We start from the raw sequence: 24,458 nt of genomic DNA, 5'->3' as shown, positions 1-24,458 counted from the left end.
TTGCTTTATTGACAACATGTACAGTACTGTGCTCGATCTAGCATGGACCCAACAAGTTTGTGCCAAACTTCAGTGCATCTTGTGTGCTTCAATGGAAGCAAAGACATTTTACCTTTTGTACAATGGATTTAACATGGTGGTCAGTGTCATTTTTGCTTATTTAATTAAATTATCTTAAATATTTCTTATTCCTTTAGGACCAGAATGTTTTAAATTTGTCAATGTTAAAAATCATTTGGGGTCTTTCTCATTTCCAGGTTTAAATTAGATTTTGAATGGCATATTTTCGATGCAGACTCAGAATTTTGCACGACAATGTTTTTGAAAGTTGGATTGTGATCGGAGTGTTATTATACTTTTTCTCAGGGTGGTTTCAGACCATTCTGACACCCTTGCATGTGTGCAAGCAAGACTAAGCAAGATGGTGTGAACAATGTTAAAATATATCATCAAGAGTCAGTGAAAGGAAAGAGCATTGCAGAAATGCTCTAGGAGTAGGAGAATGCTTCATGTGTACATGAGAGTAAAGCCCTGCTTGTGGTTGTGTGTCGAGTGTGCATATGTTAGGTTACTTGTTCAGTGAAGGGCTCCCAATTGTAAGCAATGATGGAATTTCCTGTGTCACAGATGGCTATCATAGCAAATGTGCTCTGAGTGAAAGGTCAGTCATGTGTGACCTACTGGTATATGGATTTGTGTGTCCTTTAGCTGACTCTGTTTGTTTATCAGCCGTTTTGGACTGTCCTGGCTTATGGGCTCTCATATTGGATGCATGAACTCGTCACTTCAGGTCATGCAAAAATATTTCAGGCTTGGGGTCTTTCTCTTGGTAAAGCCAAACTGAACTCATTGACACAAAACCATAATACTTCACCACCCTGGTTGGGACAAAGTTCTGCCAGAAATAGCAATAATTTCTTCTAAGTATTCTCATTTTGGTTGTGTCCATCCACAATACATTAATTCATGCCTGTCCGGACAAACTTGAAATGAGTGTTGCTGTTTTCTTTGGAGAGCATTGGTTTTCTCCTAGGTGTCCTCCCATTCACATCACTATTGTGGTGTGTTATTATTATAGTAGACTGTCAAACACTATTATCCCAATCGGATCCAGTACCCATTATATACTATGCGATTCTCTGTGAAATTTGTTAATTCCTACTGGCCCCAAATCTGCAGATTGTCGTGCAGTGTAATCCAGCTTTAAATCATTCATTATTGCCATCCTACTGACGGGCCACCCACATTATCCGCAACAATTAAAAAATGTATATTATATTCTCTGAGGTCCACACGTTGCACCAAAATTATCATAATTTAGTAACATGCAAATTTTTCACCTTGTCTCTGGCCCTCTGTCTGAAATGCTTGGTTTTGGCCTCAGTGTCTCCTTCAAAATTCAAAATATAAAAGACCACTGCTATAATTGGCTAACTTTGCAGCCCCTCAAATACAGAGATATGTATTTTAAACTCAATCAGAAGAGAATGAACCATTTTCACAAACATACAAAACTAAATTTCAGGATTTACACAAAGCACATCCAACACTTTGCATGTGAATGTATCAAACTGTTTACTCAAGCACATCTGCACCTTAAATTATAAATATCAAACAGTCATGACATTTCAAACATTCACGAATGGTATTGGTTTCTTACAGTGTTGCTGTCAGGTCCAATAGTGTTTTTAACGGCCCCATCCTTCTATAAATGTTCATTTGCAAAGCTTGAAGTATTTTGTGACTGGATCACAAGCAATTAATATATGCTTAAATAAGCCAAACACACATTCAATCCACACAGAAATGTTGTAAATATACAATCCAATGCACAGTGAAACATAACGCTTAGACATGTCATCACGCCCTGATACGATCAGGAACAGTGGCCAATGCAGATGTGCTGGTCTTCACAGGCATGACATATCACATCTTCCATTGTCTGTTTTCTCTAGACGAGACTTGTTTCTCCCAGCCAGCAGCAGAAGTGGAAATGTGTAGAACAAACCCGTTTTTATAAGTTGAGCTTGTTTCACTCTTGAAACGTGTCACCCATTGCTGCAAATGCATCAACATTTTAAAGACTTCCATTTAGTGTGTTTACATAGTTAAAAATAGTTAAGAAAAGTGCAAGAATGCGTCTATCACACGTTTAAAATCAAAACTGCCAAGACACAGAACGGTGGTGTCCTTGTAAGATTGTATTCTTATCTGACGTGACAAAGAAGGGTAAATCCAAATTAGACTTTTTTTGCAGCTTGTTTTAAATAAATGCTCTTTTTGAATTAAATGAATATTCCTGGTTCAATACAAGTTGAGCTCAATTAACAGAAGTTGTGGCACAGTGTTTATTACTTAAAAAATAATGTAGACTCATTCCTCCTTTTCTTTAAAAAAGCAAAAATCTGGGAAAGATGTGTATATTCATTATTTTAGTGTTGTAAAATTACTTACTAACCTTTACTTTGTAAAGTTATATCCGATTTTACAACTTCATTGCCATGCTGATTTAATGTAAACAAACCCTAAAACAACTGTAAAAATATAATATTAAACCACTTTACTGTTAAATAAATATGTGAGTTTTGGCAGAAGAATTAATGCAAGTATAAAATTATAAGCTTCAAATTTCTGCTTTTAAGCCTTCCAAAAATGGTCCCCATTCACTTCCAGTATAAGTGCCTTACTGTAACCTTGATTTTTGCTTTTTTTAAAGAGAAGGGACTAGTTGAAATTATTTTTTTTGTGGAAATCAACATTTTGCCACAATTGCTGTCAATTGAGCTTAACTTGTATTGAACCCAGAATATTCCTTTTAACATGCAGAGCAAGTAAGCCGTTGTGGGCTAACTTCTTTAAAAAGTGTAAACACTCACTGCGAAATCCATTATAATGACATACATGACAATGGATAGGCTTAAATTATATATTTATTTGACTCTCCAAACACAAGTCTGGTGAAACCAAGGAGTTCTTGGGTGAGTTGTACCTGTCAATCAAACATGCTAAAACAAGATTTGTAAGATTTATTTATTTTTATTAAGATTTTTGGTATCTTGCGGAGGTAAAAAGGAATTGATTGATTGATTTATTCAACAATGATCATAAACATATACAATCATGCCCGAGGCAATTCATATAGGCCTACATTTAAATACAATTTGTTGAGGATAAAATACACAAAAAAAGCCTCAGGCTTATTTCCATTGTGGTCCTCTATATGCATAAAATGAACGAACAGTTCCAGTGGGAATAAAATCAAAAACAAGCAACTCACACCTTACAAATTCTTATGTGATCCTAATTGGAAAGCCATTTTTTAACTTTTCTTCTAAAGGGCCATGCCTCTTGTAATTGTTTTAAATGATCTGGCAATTCTTTCCAAGCAACTGCACTCGAGTACAAAAACGAATTCTTCCCAGCTACACTTTTAAACCGGTACAAATATATATTATTTATCCTTGCCCTTGTAGAAATACAATGAACTTCTCTCACAAAAACATAGTAGTCATACAAGTATTTAGGAATAGTTCTCTGAATTATTTTGTACACCATCATAATTTTAATAAAAACTACTCTTTTATCCACTTTTAAAATACCCAATTCCCTGAAATGGTTATTATTTAGTTGCATACGAGGATGTAACCCCAGAAGGATTCTACACAACCTGTTCTGAGCAGTCTGTAATTTATTTTGAACATGTTTTTTAGAGCCACTATACCAAAAGGTTACTGCATAGTCGAAATGTGGTTGCACTAATGCACCAGCTAACATTATCATTGTTTGTTTATCTAAATAAGCAGCCTGTCTTGCTAAAAATTTTATTCGCTTATTTATTTTCGATAAAGCTACAGCTGCCATGCTATCCCCAGTCATTTTGTTATCAAGAATACATCCCAAAAATTTCACTTCTTGTTTAAAAGTAAAATACTCATCTCCCACCCTTATTTCTGAATTTGGACATTTCTTCAATTTTGCAGCAGAACCGAATAAAATAACCTCAGTTTTCCCTAAGTGCAAAAATAGCTTATTTTGAAAACACCAATTGGACACTTCTACAATTTCTCTTCTTAACTTGTTTTCTATTGTTTCTTTATTTTCATCAGTAACTATTATTATGGCATCATCCGCATATAAAGATAAGTGGCTAGAACAGGCCATCTTTAAATCATTTATATAAATTAAAAAAGTAAGGGCCCTAATACACTACCTTGTGGTACTCCACAAGAGATCGGCAAAGAGTCTGAGCACACTCCATTTATATCGACCATTTGACACCTATTCGTAAGATAGGATTTGATCCATTTACATGAATTGGAGTCGAAACCCATAGCATGTAATTTTAACAACAGAATACTATGGTCAACTGTGTCGAAGGCTTTTCGTAAATCGAGCAATACCATCCCACTTAATTTACCTTTATCTATTCCTTTCTTTATATAATCTGTCAAATATAGAATAGTTGTCTCTGTGGAATGCATCCTTCTAAAACCAGACTGAAATTCATATAAAATATTAAATTTGGAAATAGATTCTTCAATTTGGTCAAATAATATTTTTTCTAAAATTTTAGATAATCGAAGACAGGATTGACACAGGCCTATAATTATTACACTCTAGCCTACTCCCTTTTTAAAAAGGGGAAAAATTTTAGCTTGTTTAAATTCAGGCGGTACCTTATTCTGGCAGATAGAGAGATTTAAAATATGAGTAACCATAGGAGTTATAAAATTAGCAGCGTCTTTAATAAACTTAGCCGGAATGTTATCCAACCCTGTGGCTTTATTGCTCTTCAATTCACTTAGTTTCTTATAAACTGTCATCTCTTTTACTTTATTAAATGAAAAACCTCCTAAGGCAACACCACAATTATCATAATATTCTTTAACCAAATTATCATCATATAAGTCTGATTGTGCTGGAAGCTCTTTTACTAAATTTTTGCCCACCATAGTAAAAAACTCATTAAAACAATTTGCTATTTTTTTCTGATCTGTCATCAATAGACCATTAATTTTGAGACTGATTCTTGAATCTTTACTTTTAACCTTTTGCCGATAGCCTAAACCACTCAAGATTCTCCATAGTTTTTTAGAGTCTTGTTTAGCTTCACTAATTTCATTCGTCAAAAACATTTTTTTAGCCTCTTTAATCTTGCATCTTATATGATTTCTTTTACTTTTAAATTTGTTATAATTATCATTATTTCCATCTTTTTTGAAAGATTTTAAACTATTATTGCATTCCTTTATATCTTTTAAAATACTATCTGTCATCCAGTGTTCTGTTCTTTGTTTGATTCTTATTTCTTTGCAAGGTGCAACTTTATTCAGAACTTGCACAAATCTCTTTTTAAACCCGTCCCAAACTATATCCACATCATCAAACTGCATCACTTCTTTCCAATTAGCCTTGCTAAGTTCTTCAACAAAAATTTGTGGACTATATCTTTTAAGCGATCTAATTTTTAATGTATTATGATGACTTATAGCCTCTCTCTTTAATTTCCTAAATACATATACCATATTATGATCACTTAAACCAAGCTCCCAAACACCACTTTTATATATCCTAGAAATGTCTGAAACCAATATAACATCAATAATTGTACTGCTTTTAGAAGTAATTCTGGTTGGGTCACTGATAATTTGTTTCAATGCATATGATTTACAAAATGAACGGAACTGCTTAAACACTGATGAATCTTTCTTCAACATATCTGTATTTAAATCGCCCAAAATAAGCAATTCTTGACCTAAAACATAATTTGACATATTTAAAACCTCATCCAGACTCTCATAAAAATCACTTTGATCCGGAGGACGATAGCAAATACCAACCAAAATCGGTTTACTCTTTGGCAACAAAACTTCAAGCCAAATCGCCTCCACTGTAGAGTTTATAAAATCTCTTCTCTCATTACACCCCAAATCTGACCTTATATATGCACACACACCACCTCCTTTCCGATTTCGATCTCGTCTGAACAAACAATAATTGTCAATTTGAATCTCTGCATCCAATATAGAATCATCAAGCCATGTTTCACTGCAACTGAACAACGCCACTTTAGATTCTTGACATAAATAACGTAGTTCACTTATCTTTGGAAGAAGACTTCTGACGTTGAGGTGAGCCATATGCAAACCTTTCATTGATCTAAAAGTTCTATAATCACTTATCGTGGATGTCGTCGCATCCTTGAGTAACATTTCTTCCACATCCTTCACAGTAGATTTAGTCAATTGGCTCCTCTGTTTCATTCCTTCTTTCTCCGTGATCGAAAAAATCTCAGACACACCGTAGTCCGTTTGATACACATCTCGTGTTTCTTGACAAGGATGCAAATCACTCCACTGATCCGCCATCAGGTTCCATGCAGTCACAACTTCCGAACGCCGACATTGCTCCATAACCATGTTCCGACGATTCTCCTCAACAAAAATCGCATTAACTCCTTCACCACCTTCACATGACCCCGGCCCTGGACATTGATGTATGTCTCCCGACACCAGCAAACACATTAAAATGATTAACAATCACTCAAGTGTCTTTTATAGCCGTGTCTTTGGCTGCGTCTTGATTTTTTAGAACATGTGATCCATGGGCGATAGATCAACGTATAAATAACGTTCTTTCCAAAACCAAGATGTTTAAATCCTGAGGTAGGTTGCTGAATTTCATTATTTAAAGTAAAAAAACGATTTTCAACTTCATTAAAATGCCATAAAAACGTATAAAATTGTGTGAAGATGCATAGTGTGATTAGCACTCCACACCTGCCTGACGCCATTTTTATTGGGGTCTGGAACGAAAAGAATGTCTAATCAGAAAATATGAATATGCACATACAGTACAAGCATGCACAATTTCATATAACTTTTTCAGTGTGCTTAATTAAAAAAATTAAGTATTACAGATGGCATTAACCCTCTCCTCGAAATCCAACTACAACTGGTCAAAAAAGAGACTCGTATATCACCAGGTGTTAATGGTCATGCCACCTGTTAATTGGCTATACATTTTAATACCAGGCATTAAACAGGGCGCACACACACACACACACAGTGGGAGTGTATGTGTGAGAGTCAAATTTGAAGCACTACGTTAAAATGTTTTTCTGAATTATTTAGTTTTTTTTGGTCAAAATTACAAAAAGCGTTTAAAATGATCTGTCAGTGTTTCAAAAACTGGTAGATGACGGACAATTTACTTTTTATGCAACTCCTGGTCATGACCCATTTAAGAGACTAAAATTAAAAAATGGCTGACGGCTAATTTGGCTAAACTAATTTAGTCTAATTAGCCACATTCACCAGCACCCAGTGTCACAGGAGTTAATCAATTAAAGTAAATCTCACAATAGGAGGCAGATTCATTGGAAATTGTCTGTTTGGGGCTGTGTCTCTTGAATGGGTTGGCAGGATAAATCCCCTCAGTAATACAGACGTTCACAGGAATTGGCGCATGCGCCTGCCATTGACTGTACCAAAATAGTATCACAAAGCAGTTGTAGTCTGCATGCTTCGAACGCATACCTATTCGCTCTTGGTTAAGTGTATACTTAAAAAGGCTGAGAGCTTGTGTTTGAGACGACCCACAAAGCGGAAGAACCAAGAAAAGTATACCCATGTCTTGAGACTAACATAATTGCAAACATATCTTTGTTCCATGGAAGAAAGGAAGTCATATGGGTTTGGAACAACACTTGAGAATAAATGCAGAATTTTAATTTTTGGGTGAATTATCGCTTTAAGGATTTGAAGGGTCACAGTGACAGTGGTTTATGTGATCCACATTATATTGTAATGTACATTTACATTTTAGATACAGACATTCTTTGTGTGTATCTAATGTTTATAGTCCTATAAATATGTGACTTGTCAAGGACAAATTTTCAATAAAAGTGTGTAACATACTTTTTGACACAATATGTTTCCTCTTTGTACTTATGAGATTTTGGGTTGCAATAAATTATTTTAGCAGAAGTCTATAGTTGCACTGTAGTGTTGAGGACGTCCAGTACAATCACATTTAAGAGCAGAACTAGACTTGTGCTCTAGAGTGCTCTGACAGTATTTTTATGGGACCTGGTAAAGCTTTCCGATTAGATCTAGTGGAACATACTCACGTAGATCTGCTCAGATGGAATACCAGATGCCATTAATTCCATTGGTTACTCAGTCACAGCTTGGGAATTTTATTTGCGTATCTGCCTCCTGCCATCACAGCGAGATTATGACGAGTACATTCTCTCTTGATGTATTAATTAATCTATTATGCTTTGGTGGATGACATAGTGGGCTAAAACACAGAACTGGTAAGCAGAGGGTTGCTGGTTTGATCCCCACATCCACAAAAATTGTGTCCTTGAGAAACACACTCCAGGTTGCTCCGGGGGGGATTGTCTCTGTAATAAGTGTATTTTACTGTAAGCCGCTTTGGATAAAAGCATCTGCCTCATGCATAAATGTAAATCTGAGTTGAAAATAAGCATATAGCAACCAATAATATGTTTATGTATTGGTTAATGGTTTGACATTTGTAATGGAAGTGGTGCTTGACAGTGCAAAACTATCAGCCATGAAACTAGGGTGTAGTGGGTGGTTGCCAGCAGTGCTGGGTGTATTGATTATGATTAATAATAAAGTTATTAATGATGGTAATCTAATTACTATTTTAGTACAAAAGTAGTTTAGCACATTACATTTCAATTTCCTTTAATCAGTTACAGTTAATTCATTTTAGTTACTTTACTTGGGCTAGTATTACATTTCTAAAATAATACTGTATGTGTAGAATATATTCAAAACATGAAATATATTAATATGTACATCTGTTTGCATTTTGTGCCAGCTGAATGGCATGCACCCCCTGAAGATTCAATGAACAATGAGGAAATATTAACTATTTTGAATTAATTTAATGGAAAAACAGAATCTTTTCTGTAAAAAGTCTTTTAGAAAGTAACTTTAAAGTAGTTAGTAATGTGATTACTAAGATGTATGTGCTGTAATATGAATGTCAGTATTTGCCGTGGAATTAGTACTATCGGGGTGTTGATCTATTTCTCTTGGGCCCCTGAAACCTGTCCCCTTTTACCCCCTTATGGGTGGCATGATGGTAATAGTGATGTTTGCCTTAGCTAGCACAACTATCAACATTCATTTAGACCAAGGAAAAAAAATTCCTTTATTAGAAGTAAATGTGGAAATATGAAACAGCCAATGAAGTATGTTCATGTAGCCTGCTGTTTACATATTATTTAAATTACACTTAAGAAATCCGAGTATCGGCATGTTCCTCTTAATACATGTTTTAGTTAAATGTATTTTGAATACATTTAGGCTTTGTTTTAATTAAACCAGTCACCAGCTGTTTTGTGTGCTGGCCACCCAGCAAGGGAGGCTAGTGTGCTGGTTACCCTACCAGGCTTTTCAACTAGCTTAACCAGCTTCATCGGAAAGACCATGTTGGTCAACCAGCTTCAACAGCAAGGTAACTGCATGCTGGTTAAGCTGGTGTCTGAAGGTCTTTTTTGCTTCAAAGGAATCTTAAAAAAAAAACAAAATCTGTTCTTTTAATTGAAACAATTGTCTGAAACCCTGCATCGTCCAACTGGTATCTGAATTCAGTCAGAAAATTGTAACCAATGAAAATCTACTTTACTTTATTGCGTTGGACTGCACAGCTTGTTTTGTGTCTGACTGAAGGAGTTCATTTGATCCACTGCATGTTGCTTTGTTTTGAGGTTTACTTGTCATTTCTAGTAGACATTTTGTGTGTCTGTACATACTGACTACTTAAAAGAGGCTGTAGCCACATTTAAAATACTTGATGACTGTAGATACACTTTAGTACAATTACCCATTTTGTAAAGGAACAAAAAAAAGATTTGATGAGAAGTGAAAACAGAAAACAGAAACCTGATCTAAAGACATGGATAGGTTTTCAGCCGAATAAACGGATACAAACATGCTTAAGACAGGATTTATTCACAGGTTCTATTTGCAATGTAATTTCGGAGATGCTGTACATATATAGGAAGGCTACTTTTTCATTATTGTATACTGTGTGATATATTTACCACAATATATCACAGGTGTCACAACAGGGAGCCAGACGTCCAATATGCTCAAATATAACTTATGTTGGTATGGTGCTAAAAAGGGAGTCACACTGAGGTGCTAAGGCCATCTATAGAGCAGAATAAAGCCACACATAGCCCTTTTGTTCCACGAATTTCCACTGTAGAAAAGGCCGTTCCGGGGCCAAAAACCTGGTTCCGCACCAGCACCGAGAGCTTGCTGGTCTCCACACAGGAACCAATAACGCCAGGGGACAGAGGGTGGGATATTGTTTCATCACCAAGGCAACAAAACGAGTGTTCTACTTGCAAAATGGTATTTATAAAGATCTGAGAGAAACTACTAGAGAGATCACAAAGAAACAAAAATACTCTACGAGAATGAAGCTACAGCACGAAATGATGCACAACGGCTTCAATGTGAAAATTTACCAAATCATAAAAAAAATTTAAAAACACTTAAGTGAGTACAGGGACCATAAAAAGGATATAAGCAAAAGTAACTGTGGACTGAGCAATGATGTTTTGGACTCGGACACTGCCCAGCCTGCTAACTAACTGGGGTATAATTCAGCCAGTATCGCTCGTGATAAACAGTGAATCAACAGTAATAAACAGTGTCCTCTGCAGCTGATCTCAGTAAGCTATTATTTTTGCCAACTTTGTTAGCTTTTCTTACACTGTTGTCATCTTATTTTTTGCATTATTTTGTTCAGTAAGGAGATTTTTAACCAGCTACTCACTAAGTTTGGATGATCGTGGCAATCTGTTAAGTAAAATATTGGGATTCTCAATCAATAATATTATATGCCATATAAAAAATCTAAATATAACCATTTGCTACACCAATGTTAGCCATGATTCCACTGTAATAGATTACAAAATTTGGCAAGTTAAGCCATAGTTCATACAATATACATGTGAAACTCGAAAAATTAGAATATCGTGCAAAAGTTCATTAATTTCAGTAATTCAACTTAAAAGGTGAAACTAATATATTATATAGACTCATAAAAAGCAAAGTAAAATATTTCAAGCCTTTATTTGATATAATTTGGATGATTATGGCTTACAGCTTATGAAAACCCCAAATTCAGAATCTCAGAAAATTAGAATATTGTGAAAAGGTTCAGTATTGTAGGCTCAAAGTGTCACAATCTAATCAGCTAAACACCTGCAAAGGGTTCCTGAGCCTTTAAATGGTCTCTCAGTCTGGTTCAGTTGAATTCACAATCATGGGGAAGACTGCTGACCTCACAGTTGTGCAGAAAACCATCATTGACACCCTCCACAAGGAGGGAAAGCCTCAAAAGGTAATTGCAAAAGAAGTTGGATGTTCTTAAAGTGCTGTATCAAAGCACATTAATAGAAAGTTAAGTGGAAGGGAAAAGTGTGGAAGAAAAAGGTGCACAAGCAGCAGGGATGACCGTAGCCTGGCGAGGATTGTCAGGAAAAGGCCATTCAAATGTGTGGGGAGCTTCACAAGGAGTGGACTGAGGCTGGAGTTACTGCATCAAGAGCCACCACACACAGACGGGTCCTGGACATGGGCTTCAAATGTCAAACGTCTTACCTGGGCTAAAGAAAAAAAGAACTGGTCTGTTGCTCAGTGGTCCAAAGTCCTCTTTTCTGATGAGAGCAAATTTTGCATCTCATTTGGAAACCAAGGTCCCAGAGTCTGGAGGAAGAATGGAGAGGCACACAATCCAGGATGCTTGAAGTCCAGTGTGAAGTTTCCACAGTCTGTGTTGGTTTGGGGAGCCATGTCATCGGCTGGTGTTGGTCCACTGTGCTTTATTAAGTCCAGAGTCAACGCAGCCGTCTACCGGGACATTTTAGAGCACTTCATGCTTCCTTCAGCAGACAAGCTTTATGGAGATGCTGACTTCATTTTCCAGCAGGACTTGGCACCTGCCCACCCTGCCAAAAGTACCAAAACCTGGTTCAATGACCATGGTATTACTGTGCTTGATTGGCCAGCAAACTCGCTTGACCTGAACCCCATAGAGAATCTATGGGGCATTGCCAAGAGAAAGATGAGAGACATGAGACCAAACAATGCAGAAGAGCTGAAGGCCGCTATTGAAGCATCTTGGTCTTCCATAACACCTCAGCAGTGCCACAGGCTGATAGCATCCATGCCACGCCGCATTGAGGCAGTAATTAATGCAAAAGGGGCCCAAACCAAGTACTGAGTACATATGCATGATTATACTTTTCAGAGGGTCGACATTTCTGTATTTAAAATCCTTTTTTTTTTATTGAATTCATGTAATATTCTAATTTTCTGAGATTCTGAATTTGGGGTTTTCATAAGCTGTACGCCATAATCATCCAAATTATATCAAATAAAGGCTTGAAATATCTTACTTTGCTTGTAATGAGTCTATATAATATATTAGTTTCACCTTTTAAGTTGAATTACTGAAATTAATGAACTTTTGCACGATATTCTAATTTTTCGAGTTTCACCTGTAATGTAAGTGCATTACCTGTCATCTTTAGGGTAGATGTTGTATCTGACAATCTTGTTGAGCAATGTAATAATGATGTATTGCATTGCTCCGTATTTTTAATTATGTCCTCAAAAAGACGTAAAATCTGTTTACAAACTCACGTGAAAGTAACATGTAGACGGTAACGCGTTATGTCTCCTTTCGGCACTCATGTCACTGGAAAAATGCGGCCGGTTTACGATAGGCTCCAGATTTCTCTGACTGTGAACCAGCAGAGCACAGGCTCGGCACGAGAACCATCACAATTTTGGTGGAAAAGGGCTGACATTAGTCTAGCTGTGGACACTAGATTACGTGCCCTTGATCTTCTTGCACTTAAACACACTCCTTTGCACACTCTCACATTTAAACTTTGCTTTAAGTGTTTGTTTTATGTAGGCCCAGATGGAATCTGCAGATTTATGCACTGATTAAAGGGTTAAAGGTTGGGTGTTAAAGGGAGCTGAGAGTATAAACACTCTTATTGGTAGCAGAAAGCAAACTGTATCAAATTAGCAAAAATATTAAGTAAATAAAAATGTGACAAATTAATGTTACGTTCATGTCACATTAATCTCCACCCATTCTTTTCAGTATTTACTGGTGCAACAAAATATCTCAAATATTAGTCTCATGCAACGTCTCTTGTTGTATTGTTATACCGTGTTGGCCAAACCAACACTTCTGAGTTATTGTTTTAATGTACTATAGGTGGACAATGACATGGTATTTTGGATGAAAGGTTCTAAATACAATTATTATTTAATCATTTATTTTTATACACATTTAACACTCATATTTAATCGAACTACACAATTATGACTCATAAGACTTTTTATAGATATAACAGTTCAATTTTCTGTTAAAGCATGATTTTCTGTAAAGCTGCTTTGAAACTATGTGTCGTGAAAAGCGCTAAACACATACAAATTAACTGACTGAATAGCAGCAGCCTGTCATTTCAGGGACTTTCCCTCTTCTTCGGAGAGAGAGTTGGAGTGTGCACTTACTCTTGCTCTGCAGGTCTTGCATAGTGCAGCTCTGAAGAAATAGAAAGAGCTCTTAGGATGTTTTCTTGACAAGGAAAAAAAGCTTTCACTTTTCTGTCTCTAGAAAAACAAGAGTGTGAAAATGTCACATTGGCATGCAATAAGATTTTTATCTCTCACAAATGAGTGCATCTTAGACATCAATTTCTCCTGCTTTTACACTACACAGTGTTCTTCAAAACATCTTACATTTTTCTTTTACTGCCTGCAGGAGTGGCTCTGGGGTAATCTTGACTCTAAAAATGCATACATTTGCACCTCAAATGGAGATAATTGCATATATACAGTATACACCTATATATTGAACTCCTGTGGTTCAGCAGTTCTCAATGAGAAAAAGTAAATCAAGTCATCATTTATTGAGATTACTGTGCATTGAGGGTCAAGTGGGCTGAAGTACTAGATGAATCAGCATTAGCTGTGAGGTTAGTGGTAATCCAGCTCTGTAGGCCCCCAAAACAGGTGTGTTCTCAATAGATGCTTATCTGGATTCACAAACCGCTTGAGTTACACTCTCTGTAGATGTAGAAAAATGCCCTCTGTTGTTATGAGCTGCAGTTTTGGTTGAACTTTGTTTGGATAATTGATTGTGGATAGAGGGAAGAGCTTAATATTTCCAGTGGTCCCTTTAACATGACCTCAGTGGTGGTCTAGGGTTGAATATAGCATTCTCTGAAGTCATCTTGTATGGTGGTGTTGCGGTTTGCACCATTGATCACATGCTTCTATAAAGCAGAAGTACTGCATGTGTCAAAGTGACGCTTTATAAGTCAGATCAATCTACTGCTGTTTTCATATGTACTACTGTACATGTTACCTACTATATGTGTAATCTGTAATCTGTGTACTGCATTCTGTTTTTAAAGTATTAAGATCTATGAAAATGCATGTACTGCAGTACACTGGATACTGTGTCGCAGTCATTTAGGTTACAACCTGACCCAGTCACATTCCCATTGAATTAACACTGTCAGATATGTATAATGCTGTTTTGGCACATTTACCTGCTCATTAAGCTTTAAATGTTGTGTTAAATGTTTAAATGTTGAGGAATACTTGCCATCAGGCAGCTGATGAAGTCGTTTAGATGAGTGACAAAACAAGTCTTCAACAAATGGAAAATAAAGCTCACATGCTCTTGAGGATACCTTTTTACCAGACATTCCTGGGTGGAATCCTTGTTTTAAAGCTGAAATGGAAATTTGGAAATAGAGTTTCCATTTCTCTTGTTTGGACCGTTTAGTATGAGAAGTACTAGTTTAAATTTGAACACCTCTTACTTTGCCTATGCCATGTGTGTCTTATTTTGTAGCTTTAACATTTTAGAGAACCTGTAGGAGAGTGAAGAGGAGGTAGTTCCAGACAATCAGGAAATCAGAGATCTTGTACAGGATGTTGAGAGGGTACTCACATATGCATGATGTTACTGAAATCAGCAATTATGATGCTATTTTCAGTAGGAGACAGACTAATGAAGAAGATTTGTATCTTTTATGGTATTTAGTTTGGAGGAATGTCCAGAGACCAATACAGTGCAATGCTGATTTGAAGGCAAATATCACAATAACCAAATGGTTTCATTGTTGGCAAACATTTACCAGATTTTGAAGCTGATGATTCTTCTATTTGAAAATAAATTATTTCTGGTATTCCAGCTTAATTTGCAAAGTCAGCTGTAGTAAGCCATTTGTTGGTTTTAAGACTAGTTTACAGTACTAGTCCCAGATGCTTCAACAGTTTTCAAAACCGCTTTATATCTACACGTCTTGAAATCAGGTGTGCATACAGTCCCTACAAGCAAGAGCCCGATAATGAGCCACAGCCAATTAAATATACAGAGAGAGTGCAAGAGGAGGGCAAGGTATTAGGAAGCAGAAGACAAAAAATAATTCTAAAATAAAATAAAACCTCAAACTCATCTCCCTACTTGTTGTCTTTATTATTTTCAGCTGTGTTATATTTTTCCCTCTGTATATTAGCTCAAGTAAGCGTAAGAACTTATGTGAGCCATTCTTTCATGTTTTTTTAAAACATTACCACAGGAAAGATCTCTGTGTCTGAGCACATCAAAAGATGTATATTTTACAATCAGCTCTTTTTATAGCTGATAGCGGTTGACATGTTATCGAGATTAAACTGTGTGAGTTTGTGAAGGAATTTCATTATCATAATTTTAAGATTTGTTTTGGGGGATACATTTGAAATGGGACGACACTAAAGGCAGCTGTAGTGGCCAGTTTTTTGCCTGTTATGTGCATATTTAAAGGGAAATAAGCATACAATCAGAAAATAAAACAAAAGCAAATGCATGAACATACAGTGAATCCGGAAAGTATTCACAGCGCTTCACTTTTTCCACATTTTGTTGTTACAGCCTTATTCCAAAATGTATTAAATATATTTTTTCCTTAAAATTCTACAAACAATACCCCATAATGACAACATGAAAGAAGTTTGTTTCAAATCTTTGCAAATTTATTACAGATAAAAAACAAAAAAAATCACATGTAAATATTCACAGCCTTGGTTCAATACTTTGTTGAAGCACCTTCAGGACCAATTACAGCCTCAAGTCGTTTTGTGTATGAAGCTATAAGCTTGGCACACCTATTTTTGGGCAGTTTCTCCCATGTTTCTTTGCAGGACCTCTCAAGCTCCATCAGGTTGTATGGGGAGCGTCGGTGCACAACCATTTTCAGATGTCTCCAGAGATGTTCAATCGGGTTGAAGTCTGGGCTCTGGCTGAGCCACTCAAGGACATTCGCAGAGTTGTCCTGTAGCTACTCCTTTGTTAGATGAACCTTCGCCCCAGTCTGAGGTCCAGAGCGCTCTGGAGTAGGTTTTCATCAAGGATGTCTGTGTACATTACTGCATTCATCTTTCCCTTGATCCTGACTAGTCTCCAAGTCCCTGCCACTGAAAAACATCCCCACAGCATGATGCTTCCACCACCATGCTTCACTGTAGGGATTGTATTTGCTAGGTGTTGACATGATGCTTGCCATTCAGGCCAAAGAGTTAAATCTTTGTTTCATCAGACAAGATAATTTTGTTTCTCATGATCTGAGAGTCCTTCAGGTGCCTTTTTGCAAACTCCAGATGGGCTGTCATGTGCCTTTTACTGAGGAGTGGCTTCCGTTTGGCCACTACCATACATGCCTGATTGGTGGAGAGCTGCAGAGATGGTTGTTTTTCTGGAAGGTTCTCCTCTCTCCACAGAGAAACACTGGAGCTCTGTCAGAGTGACCATTTGAAATTTGATTGGCCGCTGGCGGACATTTTTGTTATTTTGTCAAATACATATTTTAAGAATATGTTAGCATTTGAACCGAAGTAATATTTATTTTGAACTTTGTCGCTCAAATCCTTCAAAAAGTGATAGATGGAAATGAAATCAAAGATATACATTTTGTAGGGCTTGATTCAAGGAATCAGAGGAAAAAAATCATTTGAAATATTCTATCCCTTACGGTTGCAGAGATATGAGCCAAATCTTTAAATTGTTTAGTATAGCGCCACCTAGGGTCAGATGGTTGTGCGTTTGTGCGCATGAGTAGTGGAGGGATTTGAGATCATCCTGCCAAGTTTGGTGTCTCTACAATTTACGGTTACTGATGCCCAGACACTTTATGCCAGGAAAAAAAAGAAGAATCAGAAAAAGATGAAAATCAGTACAATTACAATAGGGTTCCAGCAGCTTTGCTGCTTGGACCCCAAAAAGCACTACAAATACTATAGGGTTCCAGCAGTTTTGCTGCTTGGCCCCCTAATTAGTCAACATTTGAGTGTCAGTGACACTACTTCTGCTTTTGTCATTAAGCCATGGAGACAAGTAAGTGGACCTCCTCCCCTATTTCAAACAGTAATCTTATCAGATATGTTCCCTCATAGACATTGGGGTCCTTGAAAGGCCACTGGATGTCCTGTCTTTGTATTGGATTTTTCCTAAGTGTATAAAAAAAAAGCCTGTTATAGAACCACATCCTGCTCTACAAATATCAAGACGCCTGAGCAATTACTTGACAAATGTAGTAATTTGTGCAAACAATTAAGTTACATTTTAAAGAACTTGTTAATTTATCTGTGACTGTGAATTAAAGGACCTTTACTGATATTAAAGAACAAATAACTGATTAAGAGTGAATATTGGTATATTATTTGATTTGTAATTTAACTCTTTCCCTTGTCCAAACACTTATCGCTGTTGTTCCTAGATGATTATCTGCCCTAATTAAGACACTCATCGACTCCCTCTCGACTTTGGTGGTTGCCCACTCATGTCTTGAGATTCAGCTTCAATCTGCACATTCCTACTGTAAAGGCACACAAGCTCTGTCTCCTTTTCTGGAAATCTGAACTTCTGGTTTGTGAGCCTTGTCAGATTTTGAAGCAATTTTCACACACTTATGTAACATAATAAGTAAAGGATTCTCTGTGCCCCTGTCTGTGGAGGAATAATATGACTTTTTATGGAGGTGCAGAGAGACAGAAGCAAAAGGTCTTTAATAGAATCTGTGAATTGGTTTTTAAAGCCACATATTCAGAAGTATTTCCATGTGCTGTTACAATTTCGTGATCCTGCTGATATGAAACAGCCAGCCTGGGGATCTAGAGAAATATAAAACAGGTCAAGATGTGCAGGTATATCAGGTAATATGCTGTTGTTTTAAAATCAGAACAATAATGTATTTGTGATCATGCACATATGGTCTCGCTGTATACAAAGACTACACCTTTAGGACATGGATAAGCATCTGTGTTTACGTTACTAGTGAACTTAAAAATCAGAAATGTGTCAGATACAGTATGATGACAGTACGATGAGTGTGGTGTACAAAGTCTGTGGCGAAGTCAAAGTGATGTGCATTTCAACAAACATCATTATGTTGTGGTTTAGAGTATGTATTCTGTAAAACTAGGATGCAAAAACAATGCAAGCGAATGTACTCAATTTTTGGATGATCCAAAATGCATATTTAGGGTGCCTCAAAATAATCCACACAACTCCAGTCGACAAATAAAGTTCTTCTGAATGCAAACAATTGATTATTTTGAGCAACAAAACAATACTTATATACTTTTTAACTACAAATGTTCTCTTCCGTATATCTCTGTGATGTGCGCGCTCATGAGAGGGATGATGTAAGCTCGTTGGTAAGGTCACATGGAGTAGGAGTCAGGAAGCACGTCAAAATAAATCAAAAGTGTGTAATATTTTAGCATCTTCAAAGTAGTCACCCTTTGCCTAGAAATTGCAGACATGTACTCTTGACATTTTGTAAAACAAATTCTTCAGGTATCACCCTGGGATGCTTTTTAAACAGTATTGAAGGAGTTCACATCTATGTTGGGCACTTATTGGCTGCTTTTCTTTATTACTTGGTCCAAGTCATCAATTTCAATAACTTTTTTTTATTTTTTTTTATTTTAGTTTTATAATTAAATTTATATGGTGGCAGAAAAATTTGTTTTGTCTACAAAACGAATTTTAAACATTTAAGCATACGCCTTCAGATCAAAAGATTTTTAAGATCATGAGAAATATTTCAGTCAAGTGTTTCAAAACTTTTGAGCGGTAGTGTATTAAGGAACCTGTTCATTCACATTAACTATCAGAAAGAACTGATTCACTGAATTTATTTAGATTTTCCAGCTCTACAAGAGAGAGATGATCCATTGTTGAACAGTTATATTTTAGTTATTGACTCTGCAAAAGGAAAACAATTTAACATGATTGTTTTAGTTAGGATTGTTTTAGTTAGACTTGAACTAGCCAACCAGGACACCATGTAGCTTAGATTGCATGCTTCAGTGTCCTTTCCAATTGTGGCAACTCTCTTTAAATGCAATAAATAAATAAATACAAATTCTATTTTATTCCATGAAAAGTAGGTGGCTTCTCTCTCTCTGTGTGTGTGTGTGTGTGTGTGTGTGTGTGTGTGTGTGTGTGTGTGTGGTGTTTCTGGACATTTATACAAATTGTAAGCATGGCTCTGATATAGAGATCGAGAACTAATAGAGATGCTGGTATTATGTTAGTACCATGACAGCATCTTGAAGCAAATTCTATTGCTTAAAGCAAATTAACCATTCCTCTTTCTCTTAGGAAAAGTGTATCTGAAGGAGTCTCTTTCTCTCTCTTTCTCTGAGGAAATGTTTGCACCTTTTAGCCTGATCCTCCTTTGTACTTCGTTCTTTCTCTTTATTTCTTATTTGACTTTGCTTCTCACATTCTCACCTTACAGTGTCCAGAGGCTCAGCATAGGTGTTGGACAGGGAGACACTGTCTTGCGGTAGCCCACCAGCCTCCCTTGGCTCACATTAGTCTACACACTCATAAATTCATAAGGCCAGAAACATAATTTATTGCAAGGTTTAAATGAATATATCCCAGTTTTTCCATGTGGTTTTGACTTTAAATCCCACTCTATGATATGCATGTTTGTAATTGTTAGACGCTCATTCTTGTCAAAGTGTTCCTGAGGTGGTCACCCATCAGCACAATTTCGTTCTATGCAAAAAGCCACAGATGGAAATGAGTGTGGACAGGGACATCTGGTACACAAATATACTTAGGTAATCAGATGGGAAACACATGCAAGTCATAATGCAAATACTAAGAGAATACCATCTTTTGTTTAATGTTGTTTAGCAGCATTTTCAGCTTGTTTTCAGCCATACAGGGACAGAGTTCAGTCACTTTCTCTCTTTGGTGATACCCTTCTCTAGCTACACCTGATGGATTTCCCTTTAATTTAACATACAAAGTGATTCTATTTGATTTAGAAGGGTTAGATTTGCCTTTTCAAAATTCAACATTATGTAAGAGAAGCCAACATAGCAGATGGAGACCGAAGTGATGTGCTGGCTGTGATGTTTCGTCCAGTCAGGGCTCTTTTCCAATAATAGTTTTGTTAAGACTGGATGGATTCTTCCCTCACACTTCTCTTCTTATTTAAGAGCAAGTATGTGATCCAAGCAAATACCAACACCATTTGCCATACCAACAGCCTGCAACATAATAAGCTTGTCAATACTGGTCAAAGCATGCCATTGTAAACAGACCCCTAGATGCCCAGACACGCACACACACACTCACACACACACTAAAACCTTGATGAGTAACATTTCTTATTAACCAATTTTAGGAACACTTGTTGACATACTGTAAGTAAGGCCTATTTTGTTTTATCATCTGTGTGGATATTTAAGACTAAGGATAAGTGCAATTAGCTGTTGGGGAGACCTATTGCAAGTGTAACAATTTTCGATTTAGTTTTCACTTTGTAAGACTTTTCCAACACAGTGATTTTAAGAACTTAAAATATTTTTTGATGTCTGGTATTTTTCTTCTGCTCTCTAAAGTTTTGTTGTCTTTCATTTCAAACTAATATCTATTTTATCTCAAGATTGTTGGTTAAAAATAAAAGAATGACTCTGTATTTTTACACTGTTGCTGGTATACCATACAGAATTTATTATGGCTGTAAATTTGGGAGCAATTGGAACACTAGATATGACATGAACATTTTATGACTGAATTTAGTTTATTTGAATTAAAATAATTATAATGTTAGCACCACACAAGCACCACTTGAGTTCTGCTTTAAACACATAGGACACTATTTTAAGAGCACTTGCATTAAGCGCAGTGCTATTTCACAAGTCATAAGTGCAAAGTCTGGGCATGGCCATGGAATTTTGCCATTTTCGTGCAAGCACACACTAAGTCTAGGTGCAAGTAGTTTTGTCGAAATCGCAAGTGCAATGTACAAATGGCTGTATTAAGTGCAATTTAATTCTGAGGTTTTCTCTTGTTATTCCACCTTCTGCATCCTTTTATATAGTCAGTTCCCTCAAGCACCAGCGATAAAAACCAAGACCGCACATTTGTAAGAAGTTGGTAGTGTAAATGGACTGTATGCAATGAATTAGAATTTAAAATTATGTTCTTTGGTGATTATCTGAGTCCTTGATGATTGTCAGGCACATTTCTATGACACACAAGGAAAATGTGATTCTTGTCAGAATTTTAATGTAGGCTCCATTAAATTACAGAGAATGTAAGTATTATTAATAATTTTCATCTACTGACACCAATAATTGCGAGTATTAACAGTGATTGTATTGGCACACAAACTTCATTTCTGAAAATATAATCAAAATAATGAAGTGGTAAAAAAAAATCATAGCCTACCAATTCCAAACTTTTTAGTCTCTCTCTCTGCCTATTTTGCAGTGACTTAAAAATCACTACGACAACAGGTGGAAAAATACCTTTAGGCCTACAAAGTACACCATAAACACAATTGTAAATTTAAACATAATAATAAATATATATATATATATATATATATATATAAATATATAAATATTTTATGTTTCAGATAAGCTGGCTACAACTCTGATCATCAGGGACATAATTTGATGTACCACTATATTTTCAGAGTCTGGGCATTAACTTTATTTCCACCTGCTGGTGGAATCTCCAAACTTAAAATGTAGGAACTGAATTAAGACTTTACGCTGAAACCAGAGGTGGTATTAAAACTTCTAGTGCAATTATCTATTTCTCAAGAAAATAGCAAATTGCTCTTGGCACCATTTCATTACCATACAAAACAACCCTCAGTTTGCGTGCATACACCCACAATAGCACAGACACTCCTACCCACGGCCACTTGCGCTTTGCCCTGGCATGAAAATTGCACTTAGAATTTGCACTATACACTATATACATATAAAAGTTATCTTTTGGTATAAAAAAAAATGTATACTGTATGTATGTATGTTTGTATAAATGGTAGATATACACCGATCAGCTACAACATTAAAACCACCTGCCTAATATTGTGTCAGTCCCCCCTCGTGCCGCCAATACTGCACCAACCCGCATCTCAGAATAGCATTCTGTGATGATATTCTCAGTACAATTGTACAGAGCGGTTATCTGAGTTACTTTATCAGTTTGAACCAGTCTGGCCATTTTCTGTTTACCGCTCTCATCAACAAGGCATTTCCATCCACTGAACTGCCGCTCACTTGATGTTTTTTGTTTTTGGCACCATTCTGAGTAAATTCTAGAGACTCTTGTGCATGGAAATCCCTGGAGATCAGCAGTTACAGAAATACTCAAACCAGCCCGTCTGGCACCAACAAACATGCCAACAAATATTTTTTCCCCATTCTGATGGTTTATGTGAACATTAACTGAAGCTCCTGACCCATATCTGCATGATTTTATAAATTACACTGCTGCCGCACTATTGGCTGATTAGATAATCACATGAATAAGTATATGTAAAGGTGTACCTAATAAAGTGGCCGGTGAGTGTATATACAGTATATCTAAATTTTTCTTATACTAAAAGATGACAGATAGATTTGTGAATTATGGAGAAAATGCAACAATTGTGCCCGACTAAGGAGAATTGATTGTGTCTCTCTCTTTGTAGATCCATGTTCGACAGTCATCCCTCCATGTGTGAACGAAGCCGACCGCTTCAGTTTAGAGGCACTGCGGCATATTCACAAGCAGCTAGACGATGATAACGATGGAGGAATTGAAGTCAATGAGAGTGTGGAGGTGAGTTTTTAGTTTTGGTCTGGGGGGGGGGGGTGACCAAGGACCTCAAAGGGCAAAGTTGACGGTTGTTCTTCCTTGCAAAAGAAAGAGAGAGAGAGATATGGAAAGAGAACATTGATGAGTACTTCTCCCATAGGGCTACTCTATTACTTGTGAATGTGCAAATGTGTGAGTGTTGGTGTATACATAGCAAGACATCTAAACATATTCATCTGCACAGATCAAAGCATATGTTCATCATTTGTTGTTGTTTTGTATTTTGATTAAGTTGTATGCGTGGCCCAACAGGTGTTTAATAGTGTGAAATGCATTTTTGTCTAAATGTGTTCAAAACATGCAATGCACGCTATGCCTAAGAAAATCTTTAGCTGTGAATTGATTTTGGTGACTATGCTTGCTATTTGCCATTTTTTCTCCAAAAGTACTTTGTGTATTATTATCTGGTATTATTATTGTGTATTATTGTATAATGTTTCATAAAACAAAGAATATTCATGTGGCACTAAAAGATTATCTGAAGTGTTTTTGAACCGTGAACGAGGAGTGTTTGAAGTTTTGAGGCTTGTGTGTGTTTACGTGTGGTGATGGGGTCAAGTTTGACATGTCCTCTCCCTCTCTCTCACTCACTCACTCACTCACTCACTCACTCACTCACTCACTCACTCACTCACTCACTCACTCACTCACTCACAAGTGGAAGGTTCCATCTTTTCTGAAAACTGACACCACCACAAAAATGTAAATCCCACAATGCACCTCTCAGCCAAAATCCCTTGCCCCCTGTCCTACTGTAGCTGACACATTTACTGTTGAACTGTACTGATAAAACAAAACATATTTGATGTGTTTGTTTTATTGCTATTAACATCACAAATACTATAAAATTATTATAATAGTAATATGTTGTAGTAATTGTATACCTGTAATAACTATTGAAAATCACCATCAGCCTGTTATACCACAACATGCTCATGAACCATTGTCCACTACAAAAAATGTTATGAACTAGCACAGGATCTCTGTTGGTTTTGCTTCAGGACCCATATTTTACATTGAACATCAAGTGCCAATCCAAGATAGTAGCAGAATTATTTATTGTACAAAAGTAAACAAATTGTTCTTAAAATTAAACACTGAAATGTATATTACTATGAACTTCATAGGCAAACTATACAGTATGCAAAATCATTATGAAATTTGATAAATTAGATGTCTGTCTTTTGATTTTTCAATGGCTTCTT

General features: G+C 36.4%; 1 protein-coding gene across 1 annotated transcript in view; it reads left to right on the top strand.

Moving 5' to 3' along the window:
- LOC127651626 (stromal interaction molecule 2-like) overlaps nucleotides 1-24,458 on the top strand; it is a 53,378-nt gene that overhangs the window by 7,861 nt on the left and 21,059 nt on the right. Inside the window, exon 2 of the mRNA XM_052137562.1 lies at nucleotides 23,087-23,217. Within this exon, the coding sequence (XP_051993522.1) occupies nucleotides 23,087-23,217 (131 nt within the window). The remainder of the gene's footprint in view (nucleotides 1-23,086; nucleotides 23,218-24,458) is intronic.

The sequence above is a fragment of the Xyrauchen texanus genome, chromosome 1, assembly GCF_025860055.1.
Source record: "Xyrauchen texanus isolate HMW12.3.18 chromosome 1, RBS_HiC_50CHRs, whole genome shotgun sequence".
In the NCBI taxonomy this organism is placed as follows: domain Eukaryota; kingdom Metazoa; phylum Chordata; class Actinopteri; order Cypriniformes; family Catostomidae; genus Xyrauchen; species Xyrauchen texanus.
The sequence above is the reverse complement of the archived record's forward strand: the minus strand, read 5'-3'. Positions and strand labels throughout refer to the sequence as shown.